This window comes from Aquarana catesbeiana, linkage group LG04 (assembly GCF_042186555.1).
Source record: "Aquarana catesbeiana isolate 2022-GZ linkage group LG04, ASM4218655v1, whole genome shotgun sequence".
Taxonomy (NCBI): Eukaryota; Metazoa; Chordata; class Amphibia; order Anura; family Ranidae; genus Aquarana; species Aquarana catesbeiana.
In genome coordinates, this window is record NC_133327.1 from 548,119,911 (window position 1) to 548,138,382 (window position 18,472).

Genomic DNA, 18,472 nt, shown 5'->3' on the forward strand with positions numbered 1-18,472 from the left:
ACCACTCTTGGTCTTACTAGAGGGTATTGGCAGGTTCCCCTGACAGAGGAAGCAAAAGAAAAAACTGCGCTTGCAACACCTGAGGGATTATGGCAGCATGTGCGGATGCCCTTTGGGTTAAATGGAGCTCCCGCTACATTCCAGCGGATAATGGATGAGATCCTTAGCCCACATCAATGCTATTCTGCAGCGTATATAGATGATGTGGTTATCTGAAGCACAGATTGGGAAAGTCACCTACCCAGATTCCAGCCTGTCATAAACTCCATCATAAATGCCACCTTGACCTCAAACCCAAACAAGTGTGCCATAGGGTTAGAAGAGGCCCGTATCTGGGATACACCATAGGGCAGGGCCTAATCAAACCCCAGGTCCATAAGGTAGAAGCCATTATAGACTGGCCTGCTCTGGCCACCAAGAAACAAGTGAGAACCTTCCTAGGCATGATTGGAAATTATCGGAGGTTCATCCCAAACTTTGCCATAATGGCAGCACCCTTAACTGACCTCACCAAACCATCGGTGGTTACATTTGGGGTTACATTGGCAAGACTGTACCTACCGAATGAGAATAAAATCTGCTCTGATCCCATGCTTAGATTTACTTGAACAACACAAGGAGGGCATTGTGATACTGGGGGGTGACTGGAACCTAGTCCTGAAACCACTTCTTGATGAATCAAGGGGGGCTACTAGTCTATTGCAATCGAAATTGAGAAAGCTTAAATCCTGCGCCGACTCACTGTTCTCTCAAACTGGGTAGAGGTGAACCACGGGCTTGGCACTAGCGGCTTAATGAGTCCCTTCCAACTGATCCTTCCTATAAAGATCAACTAACCACTGATCTTAATTCTTATTTCTCAATTAATGCTACAGGAGACATGTCTCCCCTGGTACTTTGGGATGCCCAAAAATGCGTAATGCGGGGCTCGTTTCAGCCATGAGCTACACCCTAGGATTGGGAACTCTTTATCTTGAATTTCCCAGCTGGTGGAGTTAGTGGTTGAACTCTTTGACTAAAAAATGTTAAATGGTGCTGCTTTACTCCTGACTCTGAGCCTGGGGAAGGGTCTTCAATTGGGTTTTGGAGGGTTACCAAGACTTATGAACATAGTAGAAGCGCCTCTCCTGGGACTCATTTGAAGGATGTGCTGAAATGAAGGTTGGGGAGAAGTGTGCCACGTTCGCTCATACAGTGAGATGGTAGTCAAATGTTCCTGCGGGTGTCTGGTCTGCGGGGTGGGGGGGAGTCACCGGGCCGAGGCTCTCTTTGCAAACATTTGTGGGGACCCGATTTGGTGTCTTGAGCTGGGAGCCTCGGGCTGGCAGCCTGGTGACCACTTATCCTGATGGGGTTCTATGGGGGTTGGTATAGTTTACAAGTTATGTGCTCTGAGTGTTACATTTGGTACAAATGCTCTGAGGAATTTCGGGGCATTGGGTGATCAGGCTTTTTAGGGGGGTGTGTAGTGAGTGTACTACAGGGGTAGGCAACCTCGGCACTCCAGCTGTGGTGAAACCTACAAATCCCATCATACCTCTGTCTCTAGGAGTCATGTCTGTGATTGTCAGGGTCTTGCAATGTCTCATGGAACTTGTAGTTTCACCACAGCTGGAGGGCCAAGGTTGCCTACCCCTGGTGTACTATGTGTTTGTGATGAAAATCCTTCTCTAAAATCTACACATCTCAATACACTGCTGTGGTTGTCTACTTCCCCACCATACACGCTTCCCCTCTATAGGAGGATGGCTAGAAGTGTGGTATTATTTTCTGATTCACTCTGACTAGATCCGTGTGTCGCATCTTGTTGGCAGTTTCCTTTCTCTCTCTGGATCCTTCCAGAGTGTTTGACTGTTGTATCTCTTGATCTGTTCTTCCTCTTATTCTTTGTTTCTTGCAGTTTTTTTCTCTTTTTTTCCCCCCTCGGTTTAGACCACTGCAGGACCTGATCCTCAGAGGGCGCTGATCTAGCTGTGACTTCTTACAATAGTCCATAAAAACTTACCAAATTGTTAGCCGAGCTTTGGAGATTTAGGTCCCCAATAGTATTCCTACAGGAAACTCATTATAAAAAGGTGAAAGTTCCCAAATTGGGAAATCGTAGGTTCTACACGATCTACCACAGTACCAGATTCAAAATCCAAAGGGGTCTTGATTTTACTTTCTAGTCAAATTCCATGGAAAGAGACCCAGGTCATTGCTGATGAGTGGGGTCGGTTTTTAGTAGTCAAGGGGCTCATTTGGGAACATTTGGGGTTACATTGGCAAGGCTGTACCTACCGAATGAGAATAAAATCTGCTCTGATCCCATGCTTAGGTTTACTTGAACAACACAAGGAGGGCATTGTGATACTGGGGGGGGGGGGAGGGTGACTGGAACCCAGTTCTGAACCCACTTCTTGATGCATCAAGAGGGGGGCTACTAGTCTATCCCAATTGGAATTGAGAAAGCTTAAATCCCTGCTACACGATCACCAATTTATAGATGGCGTACACTGAATCCCCGCCATAGGGAATATACTTTCTTTTCTTCGCTTCCCAAAACCTATACCAGACTTTACTACATATTTCTGTCACAGAATGCTCTACCTCTCCTGTTATCGGCTACGATAGGATCTTTCAGCATATCAGATCATGCGCCGACTCACTGTTCTCTCAAACTGGGTAGAGGTGAACCACGGGCTTGGCACTAGCTGCTTAATGAGTCCCTTCTGACTGATCCTTCCTATAAAGATCAACTAACCACTGATCTTAATTCTTATTTCTCAATTAATGCTACAGGGGACATGTCTCCCCTGGTACTTTGGGATGCCTACAAATGCGTGATGCGGGGCTCGTTTAATAAATTGGGAACCCAACCTAAAAAGCGACTTGCAGAACAAATTGACTCCCTCCATCTATAAAATACTCGGCTTTGAGGGATAAGCTAAACTCAGTGCTTGCAGAGAAAGCTAAAGCTCAGCTTGTGAGGTGCAGGCGGATGTTCTATGAGTTCGGTAAGAAACCCGGTAAAATCCCGGCTAATGCTTTATGGTCCACTAGAGCAGTGTTTCTCAACTCCAGTCCTCAAGGCGCCCCAACAGGTCATGTTTTCAGGATTTCCATTATCTTGCACAGGTGATTTGATCAGTTTCACTTCCTTAGTAATTACCACAGCCCTTTCATCTGAGGAAAATCCTGAAAACATGACCTGTTGGGGCGCCTCGAGGACTGGAGTTGAGAAACACTGCACTAGAGCGTGTGCCTATATTGCGCAACTTAAAACAAAAGACAACAAAACGGTTAGAACCTCGACCGACATTGCTAAGTCATTTAGAGATTATTATACATCCCTGCATAATCGAATGCCCCAAACGCCACTCAGTCCTCAGGCATGCCATGTCTATCCGACGAAATAGCGACGGAGTTAGACCAACCTATTTTGGCAGACGGATTCCTTGCGGCACTAAAATCCATGAAAACTGGCAAAGCGCGGGGCCCAGGTGGTTTTACGCTTTCTTACTACAAGACATTTGCAGTGATCTTGGCTCGACATTTTGTGTCAGCATATAATTCCTTGAGAGATTGACACGACCTCCCTGATGTCAGCCTACTGGCTTATGTGACTGTAATCCTTAAGGAGGGTAAGGACCCAGCTCATTGTGCAAGTTACAGGCCCATTTCTGTCCTAAATGTGGATCTGAAAATTTTTACCAAAATTATAGCTAATAGGTTACTCCATTTTCCGTCCCTGGTTCATATGTATCAGTCAGAATTTGTCCCTTGTCGGGAAGGGCGGGACAACACCCAGAGGGTTTTGAACACGATTCACTATGCACAATCTGCTCACTCACCCTTGGTGCTTCTCTCCACAGATGCGGAGAAGGCATTTGATAGGGTTGACTGGTTGTTTCTGAGTGCCATGCTGGAACACATTGGACTCGGGCCAGGAATGTGACGGTGGGTGGATGCGTTATACTTGACATCTTCAGTTAGGGTCTAAAGTCAACGAGACCCGTTCGGGCACATTTCATGCACGAAATGGGATGCGTCAGTGTTGCCCGCTTTCACCTTTTAATTAATATACTTACCTTAGAACCGTTCTTGAGAACCGTCAGAGAGCATCTGGACATCAAGGGTATTAAGACTAAAGGTAGCAAGCATAAATTGGCTGCATATGCGGATTATATAATCTTCTTTATATTGTCTCAGTCTGTATCTCTTCCATCTCTCCTCGCAGAACTTAATAATTATAGCCAGCTGTCCAACTACAAAATAAATTACAGCAAGTCTGAGGCAATGGGAATAGAATTACCAGCTCGAACTTAAGATCAACTGAGTCGAGCGTTTAACTTTAGATGGACAGACTCCCATATCCGCTATTTGGGAACAAATATTCCTCACAAACTCAAAAGGGTTTTCAAACTCAATTTCTTGCCTTTGCTCCGTAAGCTTAGGGTAGACCTCCAACGTTGGGATAGGGAAACTTTTACTTGGTTTGGTGGCTCCAATATTCTAAAAATGAATGTAATGCAGAGACTAATATATCTCTTTCAGACACTACCAATTAGGCTCCCATGGAGCTTTTTGACAGAGTTCCGGATGAGCTTTACAAGGTTCATGGTTCGTGATACTTCGTAGAGCAATATTGTCCCTTCCAAAAATTTGGGTTTTCCAGATCCGGTAAGATGGTATGAGATCTCTCACCTGACAAGAATAATGGAGTGGTTTGTATTGACAAAACCTAAATTGTGGGTTGACCTCAAGCGACAGTGGAATCAGTGTTAGCGGGTTTACCCTGGTCCCCCATGCAAACTTGTGCCGCGATGATAACTCTACACCCTACAATTGGGGTGACTCTATGGGTAGTTAAACACCTGTTTAATGCCTACCTTATCTCCCTCCCCAGGTCCTCTCACACCGGTGTTGGGGTCCTATGCATTTCCGCCTGGTCTGACAGACTCAAAAATTGCGGTGTTGAGTCGACAGAATTTCTTTAGACGTCTTCATTTCTCAGTAGCTAATAAACTTTTGTCCAGCTGGGAACTAAAGGCCCGCTTCTATACTGACTTGGACTTTTTCTGTAGGGCTCAACTGGGTACTTACCTATGCTCATTACAAAGGGACCATCAAAACCTTCGTAAAATCACACCACTCGAACAAATCTGCGTAGAGGGATCTCAACTCCCTCTCCCATTTGTATGCTTTGCTGACAAACCAAGGGGATATGGCTGACTTGACCTTTTTACAAAAGTGGGAGGAGGACCTTCGAGTTACCTTCCCTCAACCTCAGAAAGACAAAACTATATTTTTTGCACATAAAGCTTCCCTAGCAAGCAGATATCAGGAGGGAAGTTATAAACTCCTCACCCAGTGGTACAGAGCCCCTGCCAAGCTGCATAGGATATACCCTCAGGTTTCAGAAATGTGTTGGCGCTGTGGAGAATCTGTGGGAAGTGGAACCCTTTTGCATATGCCCCAAATTAAACAACCTTTGGACTGATGTAGAGTCCACGATTAAGACGCTGATAGGGGTCTCACTCGATAAAAATCCAGTGGCATTTCTATTAAATGACACCCCCTTGTCCAATAAAAAAAAAAATTAAGAACTACCTACTCAGACATGTACTTACTGCAGTGAAAGCCTGTATACCAGCTTTGTGGAAGAGTAACTGTCCGCCTACTGTTGCCCATTGGCGTACCAGAATTACAGATAATCAGATTATGGAAAACCTCACCATGACTTTGAAAGAACAGGAAGACAAGTATTAAAAGATCTGGACTCCCTATATTTATTATAGGGATCAAACACTATTGGCCTCTCAGCCAAATGGCACATCAGGAGTGGTCTAGGATCCGTGGAATGGTTTTCCCTCCCCACCCCACCCCCTTTTCTTCTTCTCCTCATACTGTTTTTGTATCTCTCTTCTGTACTTTGTATACATGGGTTCGGTCCCTTCGACCTTATTTCTCTATAGAAAAATAATAAAACTGTTTGGGAAATTTACATGGCGATACTGAGTACCATCCCACAAAGTGCAATGGGGTAAACAGTTGCCGATGGTTCATTCAATAGCCCACCTAGCAGCCGTTCGTGTATTAGCTTAGATGGGATGAGCTATTGTAATTCTTGATAAGGTTTGCTTTTTGTTATTGATGCAATGCCCAATATTCATTTCAGTGACTGCTAAATAAAGAATAAAAAAAAAAAAAGGAAAAAATTACTTATTTGTAAAATTTTATAAGAGAAACGAAGAAAAGGGTTTTTGCTTTTTTCTCCAAATTTTTTTCGTTTGTTTAGCAATATAAAAAAAAAACGCAGTGGTGATTAAATACCACCAAAAGAAAGCTTTATCTGTCTAAAAAAAATATGATAAATTTCATCTGGGTGCAGTGCTGCAAGACTGCACCATTGTCATTCAAAGTGCGATAGCACTAAAATCTGAAAATTGTCCTGGGCAGAGAGGGGGTGAAAGTGCCAAGTAGACATGTGGTTAAAGGAATTAGAAAAATAACAGAACTACTGGTAGGGTCAACAGGTAATCAAATGTTACAAGGGCAAAACAAAAACAATTTGAATGGAAGATCCCTCAAGGGTTTTTTTTAGCTGCAAAGTGATATTCAAGGAAAGTAACAATGATTTTCTTAAAAGTTAGTAATTCTTTATGTCATAATGTCAAAAAGGGGATATATGGCATGAACACATGGTAGTCGTAAAAAGCAATTCTGGTCTTGACATAAAAGGCATATCTCATCAACAATGGAAAAACTGCACATAAACTCAATTTATATTTAAAACCATAAAACTTATGTGAAGTTTCACATGATATCCCTACGCGTTTCGACCTGTCTGTTTAAGGGTCTTCTTCAGGGGAATTTATTCTATGTGAAAAAGAAAAGTTTATGGGTTTATACGGTTTGTAACTATGCCATTATTTTACATGGTCATTGTACAATGTTATAATAGAGTTGGCTATGTGCGTTTACCACTTCTTGATGAGAGAGTTCCATAGCCAGATGAATTGCTGTTCATCCAAAAGCACTCCAAGCCCCCGGAGATCCCGACGTGTCCTCACATTGTTCTCCTGTTCTCCACGGGAGAGGTGACCCTGCCTCCACACGACTTGCAGGAAGTCACCCCTTTGTAGGACTGGGGGGAGGAAGGGGTTGGGGGGGCAGCACAAAAGCACCCGCAATTTTCTAAATTTGCAAAATTTAAAAAGGATTTTATTACTTTTACAGTGACCTCAAGGAATATCACAGACAGATCATTAAGGGCCTAAAGGTACATGTGCAGAAGTAACGGTATTGTATCTGATTAACATAAGTTGTCTGATACACATGTAACCAATAAGTGTATATGCCCACACCTATATGGCCGAGCGATAATGCTCTTTTGTGTGTGTAAATGTATTAGAATTAATCATTTAATTTGGCTTCAAGCTGATTAATGGATTATGTTTAATTGAAAAAAAATGATTGAAGAAGACCCTTACCCAGACAGGTCGAAACGCGTAGGGATATCATGTGAAACTTCACATAAGTTTTATGGTTTTAAATATAAATTGAGTTTATGTGCAGTTTTTCCATTGTTGATGAGATATGCCTTTTATGTCAAGACCAGAATTGCTTTTTACGACTCCTATGTTTTCAAGCCATATATCCCCTTTTTGATATTATGGCATAAAGAATTACTAACTTAAGAAAATCGCTGTTACTTGCCTTGAATATCACTTTGCTGCTAAAAAAAACCCTTGAGGGATCTTCCATTCAATTTACGAATTGGGGTGTGCAGCTCCAACAACTCACATATGTGTTATCTATTCTAAAACAAAAACAATAGACATTGCTGTGTTAATACCATACATATAAATATGATAAACTGCACCATACTGTATATGACTTTTTCTCCCTATACTTTTCCCATTACCTCTGAATATACTGCATAATGTAAAATATGCAAGATTTCATACTTAGCCTTCTAAAAAGTTTTTTTTTTCTTTCAAATTGTGACAAAAAGAAATAAAATATGTACAAAACACTATGCATCTCCTAAGTTTTACAGCAGATTTCACAAAAGTCACAGAAAAGACACAAACACTCACTGTTTATTATATCAATACTCTAAAACACAGAAACATGCAAGGAAAAAAAAAAACTCCAATGCTCCATAACTGGAAGGTGTTGGTTGGCTTTAATTTAGGAAAATCAGTACAAACCTTTAATTTTTATTATTGCAGAACCACAAGAAAAACACAAAGGATTGATTACGAATATGCAAAGTAAAAAGGGGAAATATAGTCATTTTTGATGCACTGGTAAGAAAAAAAATTCTAAAAATAAAAAATTAAAATAAAACCTTGGGAACCCTGAGCACCACTTGGTCCCAGGGCAATCAGTGTAGAAATATGACCCCATTTATTGGGGGTTTGTCAAACAGGCTGCATCTGTTTATGCATGGAGCCCAACTATTAGCATGCCTCTTGTGCTTATTCTGTTACCAAATTATATTCTCCAAGGCTGAACTTGAACTAAAACAGTCCATTAATACAGCATACACAGCCTACCTGCCTAAAGTTCATATTTTTTATCTAGACATATTTGTAGTGTCTCATATGACCTCACTACCTAAAGTCCAATTGAACCCTTCATATGTATTATTTCAATGTAATTAGGCTGCATATACACTAATAAATATTGGGATTTTTTTTTTACTACCAAGTGCTGCAGCAACAGTTAAATACCCTATGCTGGTATAGGAGAGCTGGGCCCCCTCTCATACAAAGCAGTATCCTGACACGCAATTCTCGAATGTTGCTCAAATCAACAGTGCTGCTCAGGGAGTGAGAATGCTGTTGATTCAAGCAGCATTTGGAGGGGTTACTGGACCACTAGAGGTAGCCCTCTGCTTTGTGTAAAAGTGCAGTATTCCGACCCTCCTATGTGCTGCCAGTACACCCTTAATCCAAACTGAAAAACTTTGCAGTTAAAAAAATAAAGAAGCCTAATATGTATTACTGTATATGTAACAGACTTCATTGCAGCAATACTTTGAATCTGCCAGTAATGTGGTATTCTGGGGAAAAAAAATGAGTCATGTGCAATTTATATATACCCAGTCCCACCCAATGTAGGCTTTTACCTGTCTCTAACACAAAAACAGGAACAACTGCACATTACAGAATCAGGAGACAAGAATCTGAACTTCAGCAGTATCTGTAAAAGTTGCTGAAATGCAAATAATACATGTAAATCAGATTAAGGTAAAGAATCTTTGGTTTAGTTGTAATTGTTCCTAGACAGCATTAGAAGTTAGTGGATCTTAACTACTTGTTGTCCAAAGTCACTCTTAAAAAGGCATTCTGATAGAAAGACCGCTTCATCATGACTAAAAAAAATTAACTTTTCTCCATTGCTTTGCATTGTGGAAGGCCAATGGGAGAGGAGAGAGATGCCAAACTTTTAACTCAGTTTAAAGTAAACCTGTATTAAGAGAAATATGCAGCCTGCCATTTCTGACTTCTCTGTTTGAAAATGCTGAATGATTGCTCGTCATGCAGATCAAGGGTTGGGACTTCACTAAGACCCAGCTTGCTGCATGCTTGTGGCCTCCCCCACTTGGCAGGAGTCAATTATTTAATCAACTTCTGTGGAAGGGACCTGCGGGAAAATTTTGTGATGATCAGCAGCAGCCGCCACTGAGCAGTATTTTCTGACAGCTGCAGGTGCTATTGTCATAATACAATGTCTCAACAGGGGATTCCTTTATCCACCTCCTATGTGTGGATGAATAAATTGTTTTTGTTTTTTTTTCCGGCTAGCCAGCTAGGGAGATTTCTAATGGAAACCCTGTGGAATATATGTTAGAATTTCTCCATACCAATGCAAAGTAAAGAAAATGTATTTTTTTAGTTTCATTAAATGCGATAGGAGTGCTGTCTTTCTATTGGATAATTCTACTGCCTGTAGTTCAGCTTTAATGGGAGAAGGAGTGCTGGATCTGTAAGTGTACTTACTAATAGTTCATAGACAGCAGTTGTAAAAGATGACACTGATTTTGTTGATTACAACTAATACACTGGACATACTTGGGTGGGTTGGATCTTTCATCTTTTACAAATTAGCAAAATCAGAGGCAGCCAGGCAAACAGCATTTTAAGGAAAAGGGGACAGTAGTAGCAACCTAGATATTTATCCCAGTGCAGGTTAGCTTTAGAGCAGAGGTTTGCATACAAAGCGCATGCATTTTCATTGGGTCCTAAAATGAAAAGAGGCACTTTTAACCATAGGTAAGATATACGAGAATGTCTGGGTGCCTTGTATCACTTGGCACAATAAAGATCAGTCCAAGCATATCTGGTTTATAAGTCAATGTTGGAACATACAATAATCAGATATACAAATATCATATTAAAATTATACTCAAAATGTGTGCACAGATGTGAATGTAAAATATTAAACATGAAAACAAAAATTTCAAATTAACCTGTTGAACTGGTAAACTTGCAGCTGATCCTACTAAGGGTCAACATTATGGTCTTTAAGACATGCCATCATCATGTTCAAGGAGTTCGGATTTGGATACAAACAGATCAGCAAGCATGTGTTTTGGAATTTCTGAGCCTCTCACTTTTAACATGTAACAGGCATTTTCCACTTTTCCCAGGCTCTGTTTTAAGGTATACAACTTTCTTGAAATCTCGTATGGACCAGTGTTACCAATGTAAGCAAATCCATCAAAAATTTCACGCAAGAACTGAGTCAGTTCAAAGGGGGTATTGATGTCACCGTTTCCGACACTACTTATGCACAAACGCATCAGCTCTCCAGTAAGGTCAGCTACTCCAAGCAAATAATCCACATGAGTTATCTGCAGGCTTAATATGCTCTGTCTGGTTTGGTCTTCATTGTTTGAGGCAATATTAATCTAAAAAAAAAACAAGATAATTTGTTAATATTTAGAAAGTAAAGCTCATTAATATTTACATATCTACACTACATGCACATCTAAGCAATACCATACCGGGATATTGTAAACAAAGAGCTCCATCTCTGTTTAAAGGCAATAGAACAATGTAAAATTTCTAACAAACACTTTTAAAAATATTTTGTAAAAATAACTTAATTGCACAATAGCACAGAATCAATAGTAGTTAGGAACATCACAAAACATTAATGCTTTCCTGCTTTACCAAAAAAAAAAAAAAAATCGTATATATATTTTATTAATATTAAATAATAATAATAAGTTGTCTAGAGATATGCTTGAAAAGCAAACCTATGCAACTCAAAGTATTTGCATATTTTGAAGCAGTAAAAGCACTGTAAAACACCTCTGTAGCTATAGGCATTGTGGAGAAATTTGTTTTCAAAGTTTACAAGAGAGACACAGAAATTTCAGCTTCTTCCTGAGTGCTGATCTTGGCCTGCCACCCTGCTGATGAAAATACAGCAGATGTTTCTAAGCTCTTAGAAGCCAGCTGAATCCAGACTTCAGAGAAGGGGTGTCAAACTGAAGCCCTTCAGCTGTTGCAGATCTAAAAGTCCCATAAGGCATTGCACGGCTGACAGTTACAAGCATTGTTCCCAAAGGCAGGGGCATGATGGGACTTGTAGTTCCGCAACAGCTAAGGGGCCGTAGTTTGACAAACCCACGGGTATTTGCTGTGATTTTAGAATGAATTACTTCATAGTACAAGCAGCTAGGAAGGGGATTGACAGCTTGTTTCAAATTTTTACTTCTTGTTAGAAGTATAGTTTCCAAAAAAAATAATGATAATCACCTAGGTGGGTGCAGCATAGGTCCTCTGCAATGAAAACTGAGCAATCAGCAGTGTTTGTTCTGTTTTGAGTTCTCCCCTCCGCTCTGAGCAGAGCGCGATGCCTGTCAGTCACCAGCTCTCTGCTTTGCCCCTCTAGTGCTCACTGGAGCACTGGGCTGTGGAGGGGGACAGGATCAGCTGGCTCAGTCTCCCAGCAACCTGCTGAGAGGCTAAGCCAGCTGCTGGTCCAGGCATCTGGGTGGATCCTGACTGTAAAGTCGGGATTGATCCAGTGCATGGACTGGCTGAGTGGTCAACCAACAGCGGACTTTAGCCTGCTGTTGGTTGAAAACAGGTCACAGGAGTGCAGAATGAACTGCTCTACTGTTATCCATAGGATAAGTAGGACCAAAAGAGATTTGGCCATACTGTATTGCCCATGGTCTGTGCACATGTGCTATTGCAGCAAATGTTTTGTAGGGAAAGGTAGTAAAGGGTTACAATAATAATAAAAAAAAAAAGTTCCATCTGTCAGTCTATGCCAAAATCAGGGGAAAAAAATGCAAACTAACTTGTCAGTTACTAGCAGTTTATACTAGTTCTCCAAAAGTTGGCAAGACAGATGAATTATATCAGTTTTCTTAATAATGAAAAAAGTGAAAAAAATGCTAAACTTGCTTCTTCTCTTATATTTACAAAATATAACAATCCATATACTGTATTTATCGGCGTATAACACACACTTTTTCCCCCCTCAAAATCAGGGGAAAATCGTGGTGCGTTTTATACGCCAAACGGCTGCCTCGGAAGGGAAGGAGGGAATGAGTGCCGCAGAAATAGCCAGAGCCGAATCTCCTGTATACCTGGCTCTGCTCGCAGTCACACCCAGTCCCGCCTTCTAGCATTGACATCCCGCCATTGGACCGATGTTATGTCCATCATAAAAGCCGGGCCAAGGGGTGGGACTGCGAGCCGAGCCGAGTACACAGGAGATCCGGCTCTGTTTATTTTGGCAATAACAAGGCTCCAGATGGGCACTAATCATGCTGCAAAGAGGGGCAAGAATGCAAATGGGCACTGATCATGCTGCAAAGAGGGGCAAGACTGCAGATGGGCACTGATCATGCTGCAAAGAGGGGCAAGGCTGCAGATGGGCACTGATCATGCTGCAATGATGGGCAAGGCGGCATATGGGCACTGATCAGGCTGCAATGATGGGCAAGGCTGCAGATAAGCACTGATCATGCTGCAATAACGGGCAAGGCTGCAGATGGGCACTTATCAGGCTGCAATGATGGGCAAGGCTGCAATGATGGGGACTGACCAGGCTGCAATGATGAGCAATGGCGAGGCTGCAGATGGGCACTGATAAGGCTGCAATGATGGGCACTGACCCTTATTTTGCTTCAAAATTCTTTATTTAAAATGTAAGTTTTTTTCCTGAAACTTCCCTCCTAAAATTAAGGTGCGTGTTATACGCCGATGAATACTGATTTGCTGTTTCTTTACTCAAGCATTTAATGAAAATCTAAGATATGTTTAAGTTAATGCCCATTTTGATGACAATACCTGCATCAGTTTTTCCAGTTTTTTACGTGGAAATATATCCCCATCATACTATTAAAGTCAAGACAAGAGGTTTCACCAACTGTATCGTTGAGCTAAAAGAGATGTATGTTTTTTTCCCCCCATCATACTTCCTAGGTGGATGCAGCATCGGTCCGCTGCCTCTGCACTGAGAACCGAGCGATCGAACACCGCCGATGGCTTGGTTCTCACAGCTCCCAGAGCAGAGAGCTGCTGACTGTCACTCAATTCAACCCTCCCCCCCCCGCACTCACTGGAGCGCTGAGCTGTTGAGGTATGGGGAGCGGCTCGCTGAGAGGCTGAGACGGACATCAGTTCAGGCACCTGGCGGATCCAGACTTTATTGTCGTAATGATGCAGTGCCTGGACTGATTCCTGTGACATCAGTTTAGAGCGGACTTCAGCCTGCTCTCTGCTAAAAACAGGTCACAGGAGTGCAAAATGAATTGCACTCCTGTGACCCATAGGAGAAGCCAAGCCTAACAAGCCCAGGCTGGACTTCTCCTTTAAGTATGTAAAGCATTTATAAAAAAGCCAGACATATCATAAATACAAACTAAGCTTGATCAGGAAGGAATTTATATTAAAATATAATCAAAAGAAAAATTGTGTTTAGTTTTGAACAGGGAGGGATTAGTGCCCCAGTCAGGTTTTTATTGCTGCCTGTGCCCCATTAAGGATATTTACCCACTCTATGTGTCCTGGTGACTTATCACGGAAAGAAAAAGTACAAGGAAATTACAAAAATTTTCAGTTGTCAACAGAAAAGGAATAGAATTTTTTTCTCATTTTGGAGGGATTTCTTCCTACTTCCTGTTGTGGCTTTGGAACAGGAAGTGAAAGGAAATCTCCCAAATGGAACAAACATGGCAAAAAAACTGACAGGCGTTATAATTAGGGATGCACCGAATGGGTTTTTTGGTGCCGAAACCGATACCGAAAAGAAATCTTCCTTGATCCCGAAAACCGAAACCGAAACAACACCAATATCGAAAGTGACTGTTTTAAAAAATACTGTCTTTTCAGAAAAAGAAAAAAAAAAAAAAAAATATTTTAAACAGGAGATGGTCAGCGACTGGGGACACGGTACAGGAGATGATCAGAGACTGCAGAGATGGTACAGGAGATGGTCAGCGACTGGGGACACGGTACAGGAGATGATCAGAGACTGCAGAGATGGTACAGGAGATGGTCAGAGACTGAGGACATGGTACAGGAGATGGTCAGAGACTGAGGACATGGTACAGGAGATGGTCAGAGACTGAGGACATGGTACAGGAGATGGTCAGAGACTGAGGACATGGTACAGGAGATGGTCAGAGACTGAGGACATGGTACAGGAGATGGTCAGAGACTGAGGACATGGTACAGGAGATGGTCAGAGACTGAGGACATGGTACAGGAGATGGTCAGAGATTGCAGACATGGTACAGGAGATGGTCAGCGACTGGGGATACGCTACAGGAGATGATCAGAGACTGCAGAGATGGTACAGGAGATGGTCAGAGACTGCAGAGACAGTACAGGAGATGATCAGAGACTGCAGAGACAGTACAGGAGATGATCAGAGACTGCAGAGATATGTTTCGGTGGCCGAAATTTTGGTGCATCCCTAGTTATAATCCTCTCTTATACTATCCAAAATGAAGAAAACATTTTGCTTTTAGTTCTACCTTATGCAACTTTGAACTCTGAATCAAAAAACTCAAAAAATGTGGATCACTGCTAAAACACTAAAAAAAAAAAAAAAAAAAAAAAAAAAAAAAAAAAAAGGGGGGGGGGGGGGTTAAAGAAAAATGTAAAAAATGAATACTTACATTATTATCAAATATTAGCTGTTTGTTAATATCCTCAAGGCTTAAAAGCGTTCTGTTTGTAATGAAATGTTGAAAGGTGACGGCTTCAACATATTCCTGAAGACCTACATGGGAAAGATTAAGCACTTTAACTATATGGAAGCATTAAAACATTAATATAGTGCAGTCCTCAAAATTTCCACTTGCCTGCTCGCATTAGGCGAGTGGACATAAGTTGAAGGCAAGCGTGGAAACGCATTGGAGGGGAGGCGGGCAGTCCTCCCTGCACTCTTATGCCCTGTACACATGATCGGACATTCCGACTACAAAATCCATGGATTTTTTCTGACGGATGTTGGCTCAAACTTATTTTGCATACACACGGTCACACAAATCTTGTCGGAAATTCCGAACGTCAAGAACGCAGTGACGTACAACACGTACGACGAGCCGAGAAAAATGAAGTTCAATAGTCAGTGCAGCTCTTCTGCTTGATTCCGAGCATGCGTGGAACTTTGTGCGTCGGAATTGTGTACACACGATTGGAATTTACGACAACGAATTTTGTTGTCGGAAAATGTGAGATCCAGATCTCAAATTTTGTGTGGAAATTATGATGGAAAATGTCCGATGCAGCCTACACACGGTCGGAATTTCCGGCAACAAGCTCCCATCGAATATTTTCCGTCGGAGAATCCGACCGTGTGTACGGGGCATAAGTGTGCGGACGGTGCGGGTAACAGCCAGCTCGGGAGATGCAGCTGTCCTGGAAGGAGGAGATCCATTCCCCACACTGCTCTGTCCACTCCACTCCACTTCCAGCATGCCTGCAGCCTGCCCTGAGCTTCACACACATCCCTTCTCTTGCCCCTCTCTCCCTGCCCCGTGCTTCATCTGTGAAGGGGAAGTAGGCGGAAAAGTTAAAAAGAAGCAGCCGACAGCCACACTGAAAAGTTGCTGACTGAGCCAGTGAGCCCCCGAGGACCATTCCAAGTGAGTGAGCACCGTCACTGACGAGACCCTGCCCCCCCCTCTCTTATTACACTGAATAAGGAAAAAAAAACAAAACAACCAATACCAGCAATCATGTTTCATTGATCTGACTGTGATTAATAAAATAAGGATAAAATATGATTGGTTACTTTAAGCACTGTACACATCATTACTGCCTTGTTAAATATTTTAATGCTATATTAACCACTTCCCGACTAGCCGCCGCAGTTATACTGGCAGGGCGGCTCCATTGCGCGAATCACCGTACTGGTACTGAGTTAAAAGTGACAGGATATGTGTGTGTGTTGGATTTGGGAAGTGTATGGGTTCATGATAGTCATTTATTCTAAATAACAGGCAAGTCCAGGTATCTGTTAGAAGATTCAATTAGTTTGGTAGATTTTTCACACTATATATTTGCATACAATGACAGTTACCACATGTAATTGCTCTGTAGTACTGATATATATCTTCATCCACAAGCTCCAGGGCCACCTGTTTCATTTTTTCTCGTACGCCATCTAGTTTTCTGTTTGCTTCAACCAGAACATCATCTTTGTTGGGTTCACTATGAATAAAAAAAAAAAAGCAAGAATGTTGGATAAAAGGTCGTTACTCTATTTTTAACCAAAGTCACTGTCCTCACCTATCAAACACATGATATGGAGTAAAAGTAAAGCAAGCCTTCACTGTCCTGGCCTGCACATTACAGCCCCTCAACTTTTTTGTCCTTTTTCTCGAAGCAGCCATTGGATCAAGGTTAGTAATAGTATGCTTCTACAGAAGGTGTGTTAGGTCAGGGTAAAGGAGCAAAAAAAAAAAAAAGCGCTCTTTGTTTTAAAATGAACTTACCGTATACACTCAAGTATAAGCCAACCCGAATATAAGTCGAGGCACCTAATTTTACCACAAAAAGCTGGGAAAACTTATTGACTCCAGTATAAGCCTAGGGTGAGAAATGCACAGCTACTGTAAGTGGAAAAGAGGGTCAACAATGCCCATTTGCAGCCTCACTGTGCCCATTTGCATGCCTCACTGTGCCCATTTGCAGCCATAGGTCCCCCAAACTTCAAACTTGGTAGTTAAGGGTTCCTAGATGCCCCCTAGCTGCAGTCAAAATTTGGGGTCTCTGGACCCAAAGGGTCCCAAAATGACATTGCTGCAGATAGACACAGTTGACCGACTTTGGGGCCCCGTATCTCGGGGTCACTTGGTGCTAGGTGTGCAAACCCAGTGGAACTAGCACAACATATCCAAAGCTGGGGTTCCTAACACCAAGTGGCCCCGAGATACGGGGCCCCAAAGTTGGTTCGGAAAATGTCAAGCACTTTTCTGCAGCAGAGAATGACATTTTCCGAACCGACTTTGGGGCCCCATATCTTGGGGCCACTTGGTGCTAGGAACCCCAGCTTTGAATATGTTATAGTGCTAGTTCCACTGGGTTTGCACACCAAATTTGGGGTCCTAGCACCAAGTGGCCCCGAGATGCGGTGCCCCAAAGTCGGTTCGGAAAATATCAAGCACTTTTCTGCAGCAGAAAATGACATTTTACGAACCGAATTTGGGGCCCCATATCTCTGGGGCAACTTGGTGCTAGGAAACCCAGCTTTGGATATGTTCTAGTGCTAGTTCCACTGGGTTTGCACACCAAATTTGGGGTCCTAGCACCAAGTGGCCCCGAGATACGGGGCCCCAAAGTCGGTTCGGAAAATGTTATTCTTTGCACCAGAAAAGTGCTTGACTCAAGTATAAGCCGAGGGGGGCACTTTCAGCACAAAAAAATGTGCTGAAAAACTTGGCTTATACTCAAGTATATACGGTATCTTAAAACACATTAGGTTAAATAAAACAAAGGAGAACACTGCAGGCATAAAAGGGTCCCAAAGTGCAGTGACCTGTAGACATTTAAATGAATGGTTACTCAAGTGCTTATTGTGAAGTGAACCTTAGCTGGCTTCCTTAACTGACTTCACATTATACCACTCATCATATCAAATGGAGAAAAGTGCTAATCTACTGCTCATGTACACTTGTCTGAAGTGTAGACCCACCTGACACCCAGAGAAGCTCTGTTTAAAAGGATAACTACACTATATGGCTAAAATAAATTATGCATCCCTGTGCTGGCGTCCTGTTCATTTCTAGTGGGACATGTAGCTGCACAAACCCAGCCACTGTGTCTCAATATGACATACGAGTGAGGGTCCCCGAATGCACCTTGTATGCTTTCAGAGACCCGCACCTGCACTCACCCGCATGCCAAATTAGGACACAGCGGCTGCGTTCTTGCAGTCCTGTGTCCCATTAGGAATGAATGAGATGCCAGCAAGAGGATGCACGCAACACCTGTGCGTC

The 18,472-nt window shown here is 42.3% G+C and overlaps 1 protein-coding gene across 1 annotated transcript in view; it reads right to left on the bottom strand.

Annotated features, from left to right (window-relative positions):
• Positions 1-8,154: 8,154 nt before the first annotated feature.
• Positions 8,155-18,472, bottom strand: part of TSNAX (translin associated factor X) — a 29,247-nt gene continuing 18,929 nt past the window's right edge. Inside the window, exons 4-6 of the mRNA XM_073627935.1 lie at positions 16,555-16,685; positions 15,146-15,249; positions 8,155-10,906 (exon numbers count right to left, since the gene is read on the bottom strand). Coding sequence (XP_073484036.1) covers positions 10,520-10,906; positions 15,146-15,249; positions 16,555-16,685 — 622 coding nt within the window. The 3' untranslated portion in view covers positions 8,155-10,519. The remainder of the gene's footprint in view (positions 10,907-15,145; positions 15,250-16,554; positions 16,686-18,472) is intronic.